At 46.2% G+C, this 19,997-nt stretch overlaps 1 protein-coding gene across 5 annotated transcripts in view; it reads right to left on the bottom strand.

Moving 5' to 3' along the window:
* CAMK1D (calcium/calmodulin dependent protein kinase ID) overlaps positions 1–19,997 on the bottom strand; it is a 509,211-nt gene that overhangs the window by 263,203 nt on the left and 226,011 nt on the right. For all 5 annotated transcript variants that reach the window (XM_045060866.1, XM_045060868.1, XM_045060865.1 and 2 more), the window contains exon 2: positions 9,828–9,959. In XM_045060866.1, coding sequence (XP_044916801.1) covers positions 9,828–9,959 — 132 coding nt within the window. The remainder of the gene's footprint in view (positions 1–9,827; positions 9,960–19,997) is intronic.

Raw genomic sequence — 19,997 nt, 5'->3', positions numbered from 1 at the left:
AGAGAGAGGGAGGGAGGGAGGGAGAGGATCCCAAGCAGGCTCCACGCTATCAGTGCAGAGCCTGACACTGGGCTCAATCTCACAAACCACAAGATCACAACCTGAGCCAAAAGCAAGAGTCGGATCCTTAACCGACTGAGCCACCCAGGGGCCCCATCAATATCTTACTTGAATTAATTCACATCTATTTCAATTAATCTACTGACACATGTTGACGTCAATCATCTATTGAAATCTATAGATATTTACTTCTTACTACAAGCACTCAGACTCCTACCTGTTGTTTCTAGAGCATCCAAAGTTCCCATGGTGGTTTCCTAACAGAAGGGAGGGCTGGGCACCCTAAAACATGGAAGGCAGCCCCACTAATGAAAAGCTCTCTGCTGTGCCCCCAGCTCCATCACGCACTCAAATTATACTCTATACCTCAGGTTCTCCTTCCATGAAATGATACAACAGTTTCTGCTCTCACCTCTCCCACAGAGATATTCTGAGCTCTTACTAAAGTAGAATGGGGGTAGTCATGCCTAACATTGCATCATCCCTAACACGTGAACATTTCAAAGCTCCAGAAGGCTTTTATGTATTATTATCTTACTTAGGTACCTACACTCAGAGTTTTAACAGTCTTGAGGGTATATTTACCAAATTCAGCAAGAAGAATGTTCTGCTCTGCAGTAGAAACATATAAAAATACCGAAATGTATTTAAAATGTGTGTGTATCGGGGCACCTGGATGGCTCAGCTGGTTAAGCTCCCAACTGTGGTTCAGGTCACGATCTCAGTTTACGAGTTTGAGCCCCGCGTCAGGCTCTGTGCTGACAGCTCAGAGCCTGGAGCCTGCTTCCGATTCTGTGTTTCCCTCCTTCTCTACCCCTCTCCTGCTCATACTCTGTCTCTATCTCAAAAAATAAACATTATAAAAAAATTTTTTAAATGTGTGTATATGTGTATATGTACATGTGTGAACATGTGCATATGTCTATATACATATCCACACAGACGTACATGAATATATGCACACAGGCACATGTATACATGCGTGTATCCAACACATCAGCTCTGACACAAGATCTATCACAACACAGTACTTGTTCACAAATACGCTTGTGTGTGTTTGGAGTCCCCAGTGATACCTACCACATGTCTGAATCATACAGTCAACACTATTTTAAAAATATTTATTAAAAAAATGCAAATGGCTAAAAATTGGATACTGAACCCCATTTATCAAATTCCATGCAACTACTATTTTAGAAATGATTTCTTTTGTTACATACTTCTTGAAAACTTCAGACAGTCACCTAAGACTCTGGCCTCAATTTTAAACTGACTTTGAAAAAAGATGGTCCGTCATACAGCTTTAAAATAGTGCCTGTTTAGGGGCACATGGGTGGCTCAGTCTGTTGAGGATCCAACTCTTGATTTTGGCTCAGGTCATCTCACAGTCTGTGGGTCCGAGCCCTGTGTGGGGCTCTGTGCTGACAGCACAGAGCCTGCTTAGGATTCTCTGTCTCTACCCTTCTCTCTCTCTCTCTCTCTCTCTCAAAAATAAATAAACATTAAAAAAACTAAAATGAAATAAAATAGTGACTGTTTAAACCACCTCAATGATAACCTTGGACTTCAAATATGTAAAATTGATTCTCCAAATGACACATAGTTTAAACTAAATGATCAATCATAAATAAAACCTCACTAAAATAATTTTTCTGACCATATAATGTCCAAACCATGCAGAGAACAGAACTGTCACAACATCAAAGTTTAACAGAAAAAAAAAAACAACAACAATAGACCTTTGATGTATATTTATTTATTTGTCTGGATTTGCCATCTTAGTCTATCTCGGGACTTCTGAACTTCATTTTTCCTACTGTGTGATCCTCTAAACAAGCTATTCTGGCTTTTTTAAAGCATTAGGTTACAAAATATATACACACTTCTGTCGGAATCATTTAAGTGAAATCTGTATCAATCGTGAGCTAAGTAAGTTCACAGAAGAAGGAGGAAAGCATTTGCCAAGATGTATTGTCAGAGGAACTTTGACCAGCAACCAGCCCACACGAGGCTCACTCCCCAGCCACGGGGTTAGGTGGCAGGGAGCAGGGAGGTAGCACTCTAGATAGGATGGAAACAAGCCTGCAAATAAGGGACACTGCCTCTAAACGTGTGATGAAACATGTTGTTTCTTCAATGGCTCTAAATACCTGCATTGTCACATACACAGTAGAAAAGGTGGGTACAACAGCCAGACTGGATTTAAATGTGCTCCGTGGCCATCGGAGAATCACGTTCCCCTCCTCTTCTAGAATGCCCGCATGGGCTGATACACCTGCCATCCTCTGGGTCACAAGGCCAGAGAGGGCTGTAAATCAGAACAGATTCCTTCCTTACCCTGGTCCCTCTTCCCTTACTCAGTACCCAAGTTCATGCTTCTAACCTCCTTCTTATCCCTGGAGTCCCCCACCTAACCCTGGCCTCCACCTTCACCATCACCTCTTCAGTTCAGGGCTGGGTTCAGAAAGCAGACATCACAGGCAGAAGCAGGAGGGACAGAGGTAAATGCTGTGCCATGGGGTCTCAGAGGGCAGGGCTACCCAGGCAAGGACAATCATGGGAGGATCTTCAAGGAAGGGCATCTCAACTGAGGCATGGCCCGCTGACGCAGGTAGGAGAGGTGGGGAGAGGCAGAGGCTTGAATCGTCTGTTCAGGAATCATCTGTTCCTTTTGGGGAGATCTAAACTACAACACGGGGTGTGGGGGGGGGGCAGGGAGGTGCACACTAGACGGAAAGATCACAAAGTGGGACGCCTGTTCACAAGTGTTTGGAGTCCATCATGCAGGTGGCTTTGTGGAATCAACATCAGACATGCATTTAAACTCTTATTTCACAGACAGCCTGGGTGGCTGAGTCGGTTGGGCATCCGAATTCAGCTCAGATCATGATCTCGCGGTTTATGAGTTCGAGTTCCGCATCGGGCTCTGTGCTGACAGCTCAGAGCCTGGAGCCTGCTTCGGATTCTGTGTCTCCCTCTCTCTCTTTCTTTCAAAAATAAATAAACAATTTTAAAAATTAAAAAATAAAATAAAATAAACTCTTATTTCTCTTATTTCTAGTGCTGTGGGAGCAGGGACTGATGGAAGGGAGACTGGCCAATCCAGGAAAGCCGCACTTAAGGCAGTATTTGGGAAGCAGAAACCGTAGGCTGGAGAGGTCCCAGAGGTTCATGGTCACTGCATGGATGAACCAACATGCCTGCTCAGGCCAGTCTGAGCATCCCTGTTTTGCAGTAAGGGATACCACCAATTCTATTTTCCTTGCATTCTTGGAGGTCTGCAAGCAATGCCCAAGGAATTGATAATAAAATAAAACACACTGATGATAATAAATATAATTGACAATAATTTAAAAATCTGCTGATTCTGGATCACAAATCAAATAAAAAATGTTCTTGGATTATGTGGACAGGGTACCACGTGAAGCCACTAGAAAGCATCGAACGTAGCCTCTCTGGCTATAAAACTGTATTGGCTTCAGACCATTTTTCATTTCTCACATACACACAAAACGTGAAGACGAAATAAACAGTGGGTATCAACTGTGGTACAAACGGTGGTCCACACAAAGCTGAGCTGACTGTCTACCCGGCAGAGAAAGAGTCCTCACTCAGGAGTCAGACCCACAGGGCCCCCAGAACTAGAGAAGCGTAGGTATAGAGGAAAAAAAGGGAGGAAGCACACCAAATCAGGCAAGATCGAGGTCAGGTCTCCAGTAGGGCCATAGGGAAGAGTGTCAGCTCTTCCTTGTCATTCGATGCTTCCCCAGAGTCGGGTTTCAACAGGTCCGGGATGGGCTGTGTCCACATTCCAGGAGGCCTGGGGTCACTGGACAGACACACCCACACATGCGTGCTCCAAGCTCGGCAAGATTGAGACCTTAATCACACAATGACCAAATAAGGGACCCGCATCCCTCAACCTCTGTTTTAAGTGAATGACTTTTTTTTTTTTTTTTTTGTCCAAAATTCAGGAACTTTCAGTAAGGGTTTTCTAGGGTAGTCAGGGTTCTAGAATCAAAAACGATAAACCCCCCTATTTGTTATCACATGGCCTTTCGCCATGACTTTTCATACTTCCTGCCAGTGTCCTTAATTCCAAAACTACCTTCCCAAAGAAAGGTCTCCCTGTATTAGAATACCACCTTCTAGACAGGTCAGATAGACCCTTAAAAAGCTGTGCTGGTGCCCAAGAAACTCAAGCTTTACCAGCTTAGCCATTTTCAGTCATTGGAAAAGTGGTTTTGTTCACCCTGAATCAATGAATTTCTATTGAAGCGTATGTTTCCCTAACACACACAATAAACTGGCGCTTGGCAATGATTTAAACAGTGAACAGGGCCAGCCGGCCATGAGAACAAAGCCACAGGAACAGAAGCCAGCCAGATTTAAATGAGTTAATCTACGGGGAAGCCTTTCTCTGAAGGCTATTACTTAATACAAAACCAGCTGTCCTCACCTTTTGGTGTTCAAGCCGCCTCCCTTCAAGTTAGTCTGCACCAAGAGAAGTGGGTCTGGTCTAAGAAAACCAGAGAATCAAGCTACGGCAAGGAGCATCCAAGCCTCTGGAGCCCTGCTGTGGCCGGTTAAGTGTTGACTCACTCTCTCTCCAGAAGGCCCAGCCCCGCCATGCTTCTGGCAATCCACCCTGACCTTGGCCACAGGGGCTCCTAGGTTTTGGCATCTGCCACCTTTAGCAGCCCCCATCCCCTTCCCATACACACCTGTTGCTGAGTTGTGCTGACCTGACCAACTCCTACGCCAGCCTCTTCAGGCCAGGAATGGCCAGTAACTGTCCCTCTTCCTTCTGCCACCCTGAAAGAGCCAGGCTCGCCTCTTGCACCCAGCCAGTGGCCAATAGCTGGGCTCCCCACTAATGGGATGGCAGGCTCATGTCAATTCCCCTGGCTTACAATGAAACCCGGCTCTTTGAAAGGGACCACAGTTGAGTGCCGTCCTAAAGTGAAACCTCTCGCCTCAAGGAAACTGCCTGGGAGGTTTGTGCGTGCACATCTTTCCACACTCCTGAACACAGAAGGGTGTTCCCATCCCCTGGGCGGGGAGACTAGGAGGCAAGGACCCTAAACAGCTCCTCTCAACACAGAGAAGTTGGTGTGTTTGAATCATGAGGTGGGAGCAGGGGAGGTACCCCACCATAACCTCCAACACACTCGGTCTAGGATGGGGCCTGGGCATCAGGATGTTCGGAAAAGCATCCCAGGTGATTTTAACCTGCACCCAGGGTAGAAGATCACTGATTTAGGGAGAAAACAATGGAGACGCTCAGCTAGGACTCTCCAATGCACCCAGATGGAGAATATCCAATTTCAAAGCAGGTCCTCCCCAGATCCCTCCCCTCAGCAAGCTGCAGAGTACCCTTGGGAACAGCACGGTGAACTCTGGTGCCACGCCTCATTCACACGGTGCCTCTAAACCAGGTTGAGCCTCGGTTCCCCCAGCTATTAGGAAAGGGATCTTCTAGATACATTTGTTTTGCTTCTCTTGTCTCCATTTTCCAGCTTCATGTTTCTCCTTCTCTCCTCATCTTGCATTTAAATGCACACTCCTATATATGCCTTTCTGCCTCTCCAAAAATGCACAGGGGGTTCTTGAAATTCGATTTGGGTAATGTTTGCCCTCAAAGTAAATAACACCATAAAAACTATAAGCTCTATAATCCAATCAGGGGATGGAACATTAAGAACGTGGTATTCCATAAGGCATAAAACACTCCATTCCTGAGACTATAAAACCAACCATTCTGCTGGAGAAATTCATGCAGGATCATAGAGACCCTGCCTCTTAAATGCCAGATGCGACCAGGAGTTCTCTGCTACACAGCAACTGTCTACTGTGATGTTAGTCATTTTTTATTCCTTTTGAGCCTGTTTTAATATCTATTTATCAAGTAGAAAATTCATTTTAGAACCACTTTCAGAGCAAGTATAAAGACATCCTTAAGGATAAATTAGCTACATTACTTTGATTCAATGAAATATATAAATCTCTCACCCTGCATAAGCTCACAGCCCATAAGAGCACAAGCCATCTCTCAGATGGGCCTGCTTAGATCAAAAATGGCACAGAAACACACAAATGACTAGGGTACAGAGCAGAAGCGGGCATAAAGTAGGTCTCCTTGGGACCCCATCTACAGTGATATAGCTGTAGAAAGTACCAAAAGATTTTTTGTTCTACGTCATTTCAGAAAAGTTTAACATCCACCAAGCCCAGATACAACCATGTTCCAGACTGGCTGGTCAACTGGCCATCCCAAGACCCTCAAACTCAGTGAGTCTAAATCAGAACTCACCACCTGCCCTCCAGTGCTTGCATTTCTTTCTTTTAAAAAAAAATTTTTTTTAATGTTTATTTTGTTTTTGAAAGAGAGACAGAGTGCAAGCAGGGGAGGGGCAGAGAGAGAGGGAGACACAGAATCCGAAGCAGGCTCCAGGTTCCCAGCTGTCAGCACAGAGCCTGACATGGGACTCAAACCCACCAGCCGTGAGATCATGATCCGAGCTGAAGTCCGATGCTTAACTCAATAAGCTACCCAGGCAACCTGCTTGCATTTCTGATCTCAGTTAAGGAGCTGCTATCCACCCCAGCTATCCAATCAGAAACGTGGTAGTTATCCTACAACCCTATCTCCTCTCAACCCTCTCTCCACGTCTTCCAAATCCCTATGTCCTGGAGATTCCATTCTGTGCACACCCGCATCTCTGTCTCTTCCATCCTGTCTCACAGCTCCTGTTTCAATGTGTTGCTTCCCAGACTCCTCTGACGACACTGCCCCGGTGCATTGAGGCCCCCCCGTGTCCAATCTATCCAATGTTCCACCACAATTATCTTAATGAAACAATCCTGATCACATTGTTCCTGCATTAAAACCCTTCAGTGGCTATTCCATTGACTATGGAATGATGTTCCAAGTCCAAAGCAGGGAATGTGATCCCCTACAGTCCAACCTCTCCAACCCCATGTCCCCATGCCTCACTTTGAACCCTCTGCCCTGGTCAGATGAGCTACGTGCCGTTCCCAGCACACTAGCCTGCCTCCCGTCTGATGGGGTGGCTCCTCCTGGTCAGAATATCCCTCTGCCTCTCTGCACCACCCCAGAATATACTCATTGTGTGAACCCACCTCCTCCAAGAAACGTCTGCTCACACCCCACCCCGAAGGAAGCACCAGACAGCCCTAGCCTTAAGCCTCTGGCCAGTCTTCTCTCACGGTATCTACAACATGATCACACTTACTCAGGAACACAAGGAAGGCAGAAACTATCTCTTATCTCTTCAGCCTCGGTGCCTAGCAGTGCCACCTGGTGCGTAGGACTTTAATAAATATTGGTTAAATGTGTGCATGTTTCAACGATCACATTCTAACGGCTCCAGAACTATTTTCCTGACCACTCGCGTACTTTCAGTCTGGCTGCTTCTGATATGGAACTGCCTCTTATTTCACTTGCAAATCATCTGCAGAAGACCAAAACTACATCAGTACAGGAGATACAGAACCTTCTTATCCCCTGAGGAATCATTTCTCTGTTCTTTGTTCTTCAAAGAAGAATCACACTTCAAGGCCCCCCAACAGCTGGGAGTGAGAAACGATCGAAACGAATCCCTCCAAGTCCCTGCCCTCCCTGCTTCTCAATGCCCTCTCCCTAGAAGTGATTACTGACTCAGACTCAGGGTTGAGACATTAATTAAAGTAGAATGATCGTGGTGTAAACCAAGACTGGCTCGTGATGTCTGTATCTGTGGGTCCCTTGCCCGTGTAGATGCAGAATAACCCTGAGAATAAAAACTGACTTCCCTGGTTGTGTGGCTTCTAAGCCTATGAGGGAGTTACCTGAAAATAAAGGTGCCATTCTCAATTCAGCAGTGGCAGCCCCTGGGCCCCGGTGGAGGCTCTGGAAGGCTCTGGGCCCACCCAGAATTCTACCTAACATGTCATATATTCGCGACGTGGCTGCAAATACCCTCTCCCCCAAGTGCTGATTTCATATTGGAAGATAAGCAATTTAAATAAATGTTTCATTAACATAGTGCTTTCCTGCTCGATGCTAATGTACTTAGAGTAATTTGTTTTCCCAAATTCTCTTCCATAGACTCGTTTCATGCAATCCTCCACAGGACAATCTGAAACTCTTTGGGTCCCTAATAGACAATCCAGAGAACCTAGAAACCAACCAAACAACCAAACAAATAAGCAAAAACCCTTACACTGAAAAGCTGTCGAGACCTATTTGTTCTGGAACACATATCACCCAGGCTGCGGAACAGGACAGACCATCCTGACCACTTTGGTGGCCCTGGGTTCACACTGATGGCAACACAGCATCATTCAACAGACACTACTGGTCCCAGGGAGACAAGTGGGAGAGGTGGGTTACACTGGAAGAATGTGAGTATGTAAGATATTGTTTTGACGCCCTATAAGGCGTGTTCCCGTTCCCCTTTGCTTATCTGTACATGAATTCTTGCTGTGTGTGGATTCCAAACCCCAAAAATTTCAAGGATATTTCCAACATCCTTCATTAATAGAAGCTCTTAAAAACTTCATAGCGTAATGCTCAGATACACTCCAAACATGCAAAAGCAGGTACCATATAGGGGTTTGTTCCCCCAAACCTGTGAGACTCGGGGCAGCAGCATGATCACAGTGATGTGAGCAGCTGGCTGGGCAGCAAGACACAGGCATCTGGGTGGATCCAGCCACAGTGTTTTGGCTTTGTGTATGCTACTATGCTAGAGGCAAGATTTTGGTTCTATTACACATAGGAGCAAAAATAAAACCCAATGAAGAGGTGAAGCACTTGAGCAGTGCACTCTGTGGGATGGGCTGGGGGCCATGCACCGTGTGTGTGTGGCAGGAAGCAGAAGACCCATTAAAGAGCGTGGAATAACCCTGGTGAATGGAGTTGGCTCTCCAGGCTCTGCCACAGAGGAGCCACAAGGTGTGGGACAAGTGACTCTACTCTGAGCTCCATCTCCTTCTTGTAAAAGAAAAGAAATGATAACAATACAAGCAGCAGGTGGCTACCCTGTGCTAAGCACTCACAACATAGCAGGTGCTGTTGAAAGCACTTTATAAACACTTGTTAGGCACCATCTCACCTACTCCCGAGGACCCCTGTGAGGGAGAGATCATTAATTCCAGTTCATGGAGAAGGGCTCAGAGTTCAGGGACCAGCCCACGGTCGCCCAGCTAGGGTGTGTTCAAAACCAAGTCCACCTGACTGCTGTTCTTTGGAAAGAGTAGCTCCAATGACTGCCACAAAAGCTGTGAGATTATATATATATATATATATATATATAAAATACTTAATTGAAATGCCTTGGATTGTGAGTAGCTTGTTCTGTGAGTGTTCCGCAAGACGAGCAAACATTTCTAATAAATTTTAACTTGATAAACAAGCAATGTCTTGCAATATGAGTCGTATGTGACGCTGAACGTCACATGATCACGACTGAGCCAATGGTTCTTGAAATTCACTTTGGTATACAAGGGCTTTGGGTTGCAAGCATCTTTCTGGAACAAATTATACTCGCAAATCAGGATTTTACTGCATATGCAAAATGCTCTGAATGCAACGTAAGAACATCAGTCATCCTTAACACAGCCCACCCCCTCCAGCGCTCGGATCACCCTCTTTGACCGCCGCTGAGCAACTAGCTCCTGGCTGCAGCTCCTTCCCCTGGATTGGGACCCGACAATCCAAAGGTGGCTGGAGAAGGAGGCAGGGCCCCCACCCGGTCACTTACTTTCTCAGAACTGCTATCTCGTTCTCTATGCTGCTCTCCTTGCCTTTCAGCGCCTTCTTCGGGATGCACTTCACCGCAAAGAGCCTGCCACTCGCCTTCTCTTCGGCTAAGACCACTTCAGAAAACGCCCCGCTGTGAACAAAGAGGGAGAAAAGGAAGCGGCTTAGACGCAGGAGTTGCGGCTCCTCCGATCCCACTACCAAGGTCTAAGGAATAATAACAACAATCGTCCGCATTACTGTTACTTTTTTTAGCGTGCATAGCTCCCTACTGGACTTCTTGATGCAAATAAGTACCTTGGTGCAATGGGACATGTGGATGTCCACGTGGGTTTGGCCACCGCCCGGTGCCACCTGCCACCCCACAGAACACTGCAGCAGTGGCCTTTGAGTGAACAGGGACGCTCCCGGAATGGCTCCTGTGGAGAAAGAGCATGCCCATCCCCTTGCCAGCCCCCACACCCAAGTAAATGACAAAGTAGTGCCAAAATTTCTAGCTTCCTCACAGGTCCTTCCATCCCAAGAAAATTTCAGAGCACGCTGCAAACATTAATTAATTCTTAGAGACAGGTAAGGATATCATTGAAGCATGAGCTGGTGCAACGCGTGGTATTGACATGGGGTTAATTAATTGGCAAAAACACACAAGTTTTCAATAAGCGGCTTATTTTTTTTTAAACAAACAAACAAAAGCACACACGATGCCCGGAGTTGGGGAGACTTTTCTGCCTGAAAATGTAAACCGAACTCTGCAAAAGCAGAGCAGCAAAGGACATTCGGGGTTGGAGAGGAGGCTCTGTGGTCATTGAGCCCCAGAGCCAGCACCTCAGTGGCCACCATGTCACCCACCCTAGGTACCATACTCGGGCTGGGGGGCAGAACTTCCCTAAGGGCTCAAACAGGAATAGGTTCGTCCATTACCCACTCGAGGCCTCAGTAACTTGGGCCCTGTGCACACGGGCCATGGAGAAACCACTGTCCACTGAGTCACTGTCTGTCTCTCGACTTGTCAAGGACCAACTCTTTTTCCTTCAGAGGGACACTACACATGGCTTCTACACAGTTATAATTAGAGACAAACGCTCCTACATCAAAAGAAACCACTAGAAGGACCAATATCAACCCAATACCAGAGCCTGAGGGTCTGTTCTTCAGTCAACATCAAAGAGATGCTTAAGCAAGAATTTCAGACTTTCCTCTCCCTCTGCTTACCCATCTGACAGGGACACACATCCATCCACAGACCAAAGGAAATACAAATATATAGTTTTAAAGTCCCTTCCGGGGAGAAGAATTCACTCTACTTAGCACAGTAAATTGTGAGTCTTCAGACAGTGTTCCTTCTGGAACATAAACTTGAGATAAATATATACCTATAGAATTCTATAAACCCAAGGGGGAGAGGTTGGGGGTTCTACCAAAGAACCAAAGGAAAAACGTCAGAACCAAGATCTTCTGCCCAAATCCACACATCGAGTAGGATTTTCCCTCACAGCACCACATGCCTCGCATCGACAGAAACCTTCCAGAATCAACTAGAACTACGATTATGAAATAGAAACACAAAAAACCCACAACAGATTGATCACAGAGTGATTAATGGAATCAGACGTTCCCAGCGGCGCTTGGTCACTGCCAACGGATTCCGCCTACGGAAACCAATTCTTGGCAACTTTAGGGGATCCCCCGAACCCGGCTGTCTCTTCTCCTCACCTCTGTCTCGGGGACAGACTGACACGGATTCACCGCACAACAAGGGTTCTCAGGTGGAAGGAACCATGCACAATCATGTATATGGTCCCTTCTGCTATCCTCCAGGAGGTGGAACAAGGACGATGTTAGAGATAAGAAGAATCAGTGAGGGAAGACGAGGAGTCTGGCACGATGGGTGACTTTCTACTGGGGAGTCCATGCATTTGTTTTCAGTTTCCCTATTTGCCACTTAGGTACCTGATGCTGATGACACCACAGTGGTTCCTCTCCTGAGTTTGTTGAACTTACCAGGTCCATTTTCCACAAGGGAGAGAAGCCCTTTAGCAGCAGTGACCACTGCCAGACCTGTTAGACTTCCCCGCTGCCCCCTGCCCCACTCTGCACCTACCACACTCCCTCCTCTTCAGAATCTGCACCAAGAGTAACAGACTATGCCCAACACAGAGGAGGGATTCGGCTTGGGTAGCTATCAAGCGCTCAGAAGAGTAAGCACCTCCTTATTCCATGGACAGTTCTCTCCCTGGAAAACAGAGTGGGAAGTGAGGTTTCTGTGTGAATTGACCCCTGGGGCCATGACAGAAGAGGGAGGGAACTACGTTCTCCATCAGAGCCAGTACTGGTGGGCTACTGCAAGACACTGAGGTCAAGGTGAGGCACTGGCACTCGTGGATCGAGGGCTCTCTGCCTTCATCCCTGACTTCAGGAGGGATGGACTATCTGTGACCCTGAGCGAGGGCAGGACAGTGGGACATAGATATGTAAGGGGCTTCACAGGCTAAGCAGCTGGGGCTTGACCACAAGTCACCTGTGAAAGGGGACAAGGCAGGCCCCTGATGGCCAAGGATGCCCCCAAGACTCCAGACATCTCCATCAACAGTTAACAAGTAGAATCACAAAGCCAAGGTGACGGTCCTATTCTCTCAGGCTGAAATGCAGTCTGCAATCCCATTTCTGGGCATGCTACCAAAAGAATCAATAGCAGGGACTCAGATATTTGTACACCCATGTTCATTGCCACATTATTCACAACAGCCGAAGGGTGGAAATGACCCAGATATGCATCAGTGGATGAATGGATAAGCAAAATGTGATCTGTCCGTGCAGTGGACTATTATTCAGCCACAAAAAAAGAATGGAATTCTGACACCTGCTACAACATGGATGAACCCTGAAGACATTATACTAAACGAAATAGGCCAGAATCTAAAGGACAAGTATCATATGATTCCACTTACACAAAGTACCTAGGCTAGTCAAATTCATACCCAGAAAGTGGAACGGAGGTTGCCAGATTTGGGGAAGCAGAGAACGGGGAGTCAGTGTTCAATGGGGACAAAGTTTCTATTCGGGAAGACAAAAGATGTCTGGAGACGGATGGTGGTGATGGTTACATAACAATGTGAATTGTCTTAATGCCACTGAACCTCACACTTAAAAATGGCTAATGTGATACATTTCATGTTATGTTTCACCGCAAGAAAAAATAAAAAGTCTGCCCAGTTCTACCCAATGGCATTACCTGGGGATGGATGCACTGAAAAAACATGATAAATCTTTTCTCTCATGGGGCGCCTGGGTGGCTCAGTCGGTTGAGCGTCCGACTTCAGCTCAGGTCACGATCTCACGGTTCGTGAGTTCGAGCCCCGCGTCAGGCTCTGGGCTGATGGCTCAGAGCCTGGAGCCTGCTTCCGATTCTGTGTCTCCCTCTCTCTCTGCCCCTCCCCCATTCATGCTCTGTCTCTCTCTGTCTCAAAAATAAATAAACATTAAAAAAATTAAAAAAAAAAAGATATTAAAAAAAAAATCTTTTCTCTCGTTACCTCCTCAAGGAAAAAGAAATGAGTAACTACGGGTGTTGGGTACCATGTGACACAAAGCGCTTTGGCGCCTGTCAACTAATCCAATTCTTACAGCATCCCAAAAAGTGTACAGGGAGTTAGTTACCTGTAACCCTCTGAGGTGCTTTTCCATACACTCTGCTGGGCCACTGTGTGCTGCTGGCAGAAGGGGAGGAGGCAGGCGGGGAGGATGACAGCCACGGAGGGTCACCCTGCCTCAGCACGAGCTGCCATCCTTCCCTGAGCGTGCAAATCCCCACCTCACTTCCTTATTTAGCCCAACAATGCGCATTTACCTCCTTCCACAGACAAAGCTCTCTGGTCTTCCTAGGGGATATATGATTAGCATACATTGTTACTGTTCCTGCAATAAATAGAAATCACTTGAAGACACTTACCCCATTGCAGGAAAGCTAATTAAAAACACCAGAAGCAGAAACACATGAATGAAGAGTCTGGGCACTTGCAATGTAATTACATAACAAAGTAATGTGTGTGTCTGGGCTGGGGTGGGGGTTGGGGGGGGCCCCCCGAGGAGAGAAAAGGGAGGCAGTCTGGGAGGGGGCCCGTGGCAGGAAGGAAGTCAGCAAGAAAAATGATGTGAGTCCATAAAGGCTTCAGGCAACCCAATGAAATAAATTCCTAGGAACACAAGCAGGGACAGACAGTTACAGAGTTTTAAAAATACAGAGAGGTCAGAGGAGGCTGTACTCCATCAGCTGTGAAATACAAGCACAACACATTTAAAACTGAACGGTGGTTGGGGCGCCTGGGTGGCTTGGTCGGTTGAGCTTCCGACTTGGGCTCAGGTCATGATCTCGCGGTCGACGAGTTCAAGTCCAGCATCCAACTCTGTGCTGATGGCTGGGAGCCTGGAGCCTGCTTCAGATTCTGTGTCTCCTTCTCTCTCTGCCCCTCCCCCCCACTCATACTCTGTCTCCCTCTCTCTCTCAAAAATAAATAAACATTCAAAAAAAATTTTTTTTAACTGAACAGTAGAGACTTCCAGCCAGACTGAGCGCACCTGCGTCTTGAAATGGCAGTCTGTGCGGTGTCCTGCTCCTGCCTGGCACCCAGGACCCCATGCTCTCTGCAGTCTGCCTCCCCAACCCCCAACCCCCACCGCCTGCCTGGGATCAGGTGGTCTGGGCCCCCTGAGGAGGGAGGGGGTCTCCCAATAGCTCAGTCCAATGCTTCCTCTTGCTGTTCATCCTAGCAGTTTCCTGTGTGGCCTCCTTCCTAAAACTCACTTCTTCTGGGTTCTACAACACAGTTCTTCCCTCCTCCTCCTCTTCCTCCCCCTCCTCCTATCAAAGGTTAGTGCACCCCCAGGCTGCATCTCCAATCTCCCTTCATCCTACTCCATCCCTTCCCCCTGGAAAATCTGTTATTTCCAGTTTCCACCACCTGTTTCCACATGGCCCCCTAACCTTTATCTAAATTTTAATCTCACTCATGTGCAAATCTCATCTTTCCAGCTGTCTACGAGAGCTTTCTAGCTCGATCTCCCAACCAGCCTCTCGAGAGCAGCGTCACCAAAATTACAGAACAGTATCTTCATCCCAAAACTTCTTCCTGGGTGCTCTCATTTCTACCAATGAGATACGAATGAATGTCTACATTTCAACAATGCAGCCAAGAAACCTGTTTCTCTCGTCCATCTCTCGTTCAAGTTCCCTGTCTGTTCTTCTATCCCTGCACCACTGCCCGGGTTCGAGTTCGGGTTATTTCACTCTGGACTACTTCCAGGACCCTCTCCTGGCCCCTCTGCCCCCAGCTGCTTTCTCCAACCTGCTACTGGCATTACTTTTCTAAAGCGAAGATTATGTTGCTGCCCTACCTAAAACTCTGAGGTTTTGTGTCTAGAAGGTAAAGTTTCACCTCCTCTGCAAGTTATCGATGGCGCTCAAAGCTCTTCTCAACTTGACCCCAGCAATGCGGGCTCATCTACTCTAGAGCCACCTTCGCCAACACAAACACGCCCCGCTATACACACATCACCCCTACTCCCACACCACATCAGTCAACTGGCAGCTTCCCAAACACTCCCATGCCCTTTCAGACCACTGACCTTGCTTCAAGTCCTGCCCACTTCTCCACTTCCTCGGACATCATTCCTTTTTCTTTCTGCTTGGCGAAATTCCACGTACGTTTTAAAGGACCCAGCTCGTATATTTCCCTCTCTTTGTAGGCTTTCTCAGTTGCCTCCCCACCCGAAGGCCCTCATTCTGAGACTTGTACATTTGGCTTACACCTGCATTATCCCACTTACACATTCCACTGGGGCCTTCATGTACTTTCCCACGTGACAGCAGGTGTCCTAAGCCACGCTTTCCTGTGTCTCCATCCCTAGCGATACCAGCACCAAACTGGACGATCAGTTTGGACGATCTGAGGCTCTAGTCTGTGTCCCCATCTAGCTTTCTACATTTCCCCTGTGCCATAGACACCCAAGATAAATGATACACTCTACTGACCTTCCTCTCCGTGTTGAGGGAAATAATACAGTCCCTTTCCTCCTTCATAACGCATTCCTCCACATTTGTATGCAAGTCTATGCAGAAAGAACCTCAAAGCTTTCTCTCAAAGCATAAAAATTCTTTGAGACTTTCCCGATACATTTTAAAGCCCCAATGTTTATATAAAGCAGCACTATCAACAATAAGCCAAATTATGGAAAGAGCGCAAATGCCCAACAACTGATGAATGGATTAAGAAGATGTGGTACACACACACACACGCACACGCACACACACACAATGGAGTATTACTCGGTGATGAAAAAGAATGAAATCTCATCATATGCAACAATGTGGATGGAACTGGAGGGTATTATGCTAAGTGACATAAGTCAGTCAGAGACAGACAAGATACCATATGATTTCACTCTCATATGTGGAATTTAAAAAACACAACAGATGAACACAAGGGAAGGGAAGGAAAAGTAAGATAAAAACAGAGAGGGAGGCAAACCATGAGAGACTCTTAAATCCAGAGAACAAACCGAGGGTTGCTGGAGGGGAGGCAGGTGGGGGGATGGGCTAAGTGGGCGAGGGGCATTGAGGAGGGCACTTGTTGGGATGAGCCCTGGGTGTCATATGTAAGGGATGAACCACTGGGTTCTACTCCTGAAGCCAAGACTACTGTAGGCTAAATAACTTGAGAATAAATTAATACTAAAAAAAAGTGCACACTTGTGTGCCGGAGTGCTTCAGTAATATTCTACAGTTGCAGAATCCCAAGATCACTCTCTGTCCTGTTAAAAATATAAAATCAGTGACATTGTGAGATGATATTTCTCCCCATAAACCTTCATCCTGGTTAAATAAGTCAAATTTGGGAGGAAAGAGTAGAGGGCAGATTTTTTAGATGTTTGAAAGGACTTCAGAAAATGCACGTTCATGGGAGAAATAAAAATCCCAGTGTTTTAAAAACTGCATTTTTCAAGATGTCACAACATACTTATTTGATTTTTAAAGAACGCTAACATTCCATTTCTGAAAAACATACCAAGTCTCCATCTAAATTAAATCTCTGTGACCAATTACTGAAAAGGTCAAACAAAAAATTATTCTTGAAACGCTAAATATTTTCAGCTCCTGAAGATAAGCTGTACAAATTACAAAAGTTGAAACCTTCCCCTTTTTCTTCTACATTTCAAAGAAAATCAAATCTCATCACCTGGAGGCAGCTCGCTCTGACTGCAAGCCAGGCGCCCAGGAGGAAGTAAACAATGTTTTGCTAGCTGAATTTCCAAGACTTGAGGAAATGTCACATTTTCTGTATTGACGAAAGAATTCTAAACAACTACTTTTGCTTTTAACTTCATAAATGATGGCTTTGAAATGGGCCGTTTCTTTTTGCTTTACCTAGTCAGCTGTGAGAAGGAACTCCACCGCGGTAAGGGTGGGCCATCCAGGACTTAGACCGTGTCTGCTATAAAGCCCTCCCGCCCCTCCCCTGGGCTCTGGGAATTCCTTACATTCCCGAGTGGCCTGAAAATGCAGCATTTATGGTTTTGTGAACTACCTGCCTGTTGTTAAAAAGAAATTCCTAGAGCCACTCAGGAAGCCATACCTTACCTCCAGATCTGCTACTATATACCGTCTTAGCCCTGGTTTCAGCTCCGCAGTTTCATTTACCCACAGTCAGTCAAGTACTGGAAGCACATGAGTCCCCTCCTGCCAATATGTAGCCTCATGCTCTGTCACAGTGTTCACCTCGCTTCATCTCATCAGACAGGCGTTTAATCATCTCACGTCCTCACAAGAAGGATGAGTACAGCACAAGAATACATTCTGAGAGAAACTATACCCATGCAACTCTCATTACGGCATATTGTTAAAATTGCTCTATTTGATTGTTACTGTTGACCAATCTCTTACCATGCCTAAGTTATTAATTACACTTCATTGTAAGCATGCATGTATAAGAAAAAACATACTATATGTAGTGTTCAGTGTTATCTGCAATTTCAGGCATCCACTGGGGGGGGCGGGGGGCAGGGGCAGGGCACAGATGAGGGGGACCAGAACTCAGAGCTCAGTCATGCCCAGAGCTACACTGGCTAACCCACCTACTCACTACCAGTTATTAACCATAAAAGCAAAAACAAGATTCGATGAATTCTGCTTTCCAAATTGTTAAAAAATGTTTATTTATTTTTGAAAGAGAGAGAGAGAGAGAGAGAGAGAGAGAGAGAGAGAGAGAGAGACAGAGCACAAGCGGGGGAGGGGCAGAGAGAGAGAGAGAGACACAGAATCCCAAGCAGGCTCCAGGCTCTGAGCCATCAGCACAAAGCCCGACCCGGGGTTTGAACTCATGAACTGCAGGATCATGACCTGAGCCCAAGCTGGACACTAAGCCAACTGAGCCACCCAGGCACCACCCGCTTTCCCAATTTCTAGTGATCTTTACTATGAAGTTGTTAAGAACAAATATCAGAGAGTATTTAGAAAGGGTAGTGCATGTGCTGACTGCTTTAAGTGCATATATTTTAAAAACAAATTATTTTCTCATACAACAGCAATTTAATCACAAAACAGACATTTAGCCTCCAACAACCTACAGCAACTTGCACACTGTAGATGTTCTACCAACGTCCATCCAACTGAACTGGTGATACCTTAAAAAGACAGATGCCCCTGGGGCGCCTGGGTGGCTCAGTTGGTTAAGTATCCGACTGACTCAGGTCACGGTCTCACGGTCCGTGGGTTCGAGCCCCACATTGGGCTCTATGCTGACAGCTCAGAGCCTGGAGCCTGCTTGGGATTCTGTGTCTCCCTCTCTCTCTGCCCCCGCCCCCCGACTCGAGCTCTGTCTATCTCTGTCTCTCAAAAATAATAAATAAAAATGTTGAAGAATTTTTAAATATTAAATGACAGATGCCTCTGATTTTCCACAAGAATCAGGAATTCCAGAGCTGTCGTTCTGGTTCACGATAGCTCACTAAACCAATCGCTCAGTAAAATTATATCCATCCCAAATTAGACCAAGAAATAATCAGATGGCACTGAAACGATCTGCCCTATTCGCTTAGAGTCAGCTATTATTGGATCATTGCCTTCTTGTTCTTTTTAGTCATTCGACATACAAATCAGATTGACTGTGTTATTAACTGTATTAACACCGTTGCCGCTAGTCCATTACCATTCCTGTGCCCTGTGACTGGGCAGACAGACGTTACCCCCAGGCCTCGGGCCATAAATTAAAATGTTCTTTTCCACTAAGCATACTATTTCCCCCAGTGTTAGGCCAGGACAATATTAAAGGCTAAAGGGAGGAAAAAATGGAAAAGAAACCACACAGTGAAAAATGAAGGTGGTGACCCTTGGCTTCAGAGCATCTAAGAAATAAACAGATGTCTTTTAGACCTATTGGTCCAGACCAGAATCAACTCTTAAAGTAAGAAAACCTGTCTGCTAACTCTCACGATACTGACCCCAGAGAACCCAAACAGATAAAAACAGTAGTGGGAGTCAGATGGTGTGAGCAACTCTCCAGGCAGAAATGAGACAATTTCAGAAGTGGCAGAAACTCTTTCCAGTTTGATCTCTGATCTACAATCTCCACTAATTCACACACCACTGATGACATTTTGTAGTGCTGATTCAGTCCACTGACAAGCAAACAAAGCAAAAACACATTTTGTTTTCACACACAGGCTTCAAGAACACATATGCGTATGAAAATTGGTATCCCACTTAGATAGGACATCTGCTCATTAAAGTGTGCCTTCTAAGCTCCTGGGGTGGCTCAGTCAGTTGAGCACCTGATTCTTGGTATCTGCTCAGGTCATGATCCTAGGGATTGAGCCCCGAGTCAGCCTTCACACTGAGTGTGGAGCCTGCTTAGGATTCTCTTTTTCCCCCTGTGGTCCCCTCACCACTCACGCTCTCTCTCTCTCTCTCTAAGATAAAAAAAAATAAAATAATAATAATAAAGTGTGTCTTCTAAAACCTCTACTTAGCAATTACATAGAAAGCCAGATGTTTGGGGCACCTGGGGGGCTCAGTCCCCTGAGTGTCCAACTTCCGCCTGGGTCATGATCTCACGGTGCATGAGTTCAAGCCCCGCGTGGGGCTCTGTGCTGACAGCACAGAGCCCGGAGCCTGCTTCGG

Source organism: Felis catus, chromosome B4, assembly GCF_018350175.1.
Source record: "Felis catus isolate Fca126 chromosome B4, F.catus_Fca126_mat1.0, whole genome shotgun sequence".
In the NCBI taxonomy this organism is placed as follows: domain Eukaryota; kingdom Metazoa; phylum Chordata; class Mammalia; order Carnivora; family Felidae; genus Felis; species Felis catus.
This window is presented reverse-complemented; position numbering and strand designations above follow the sequence as displayed.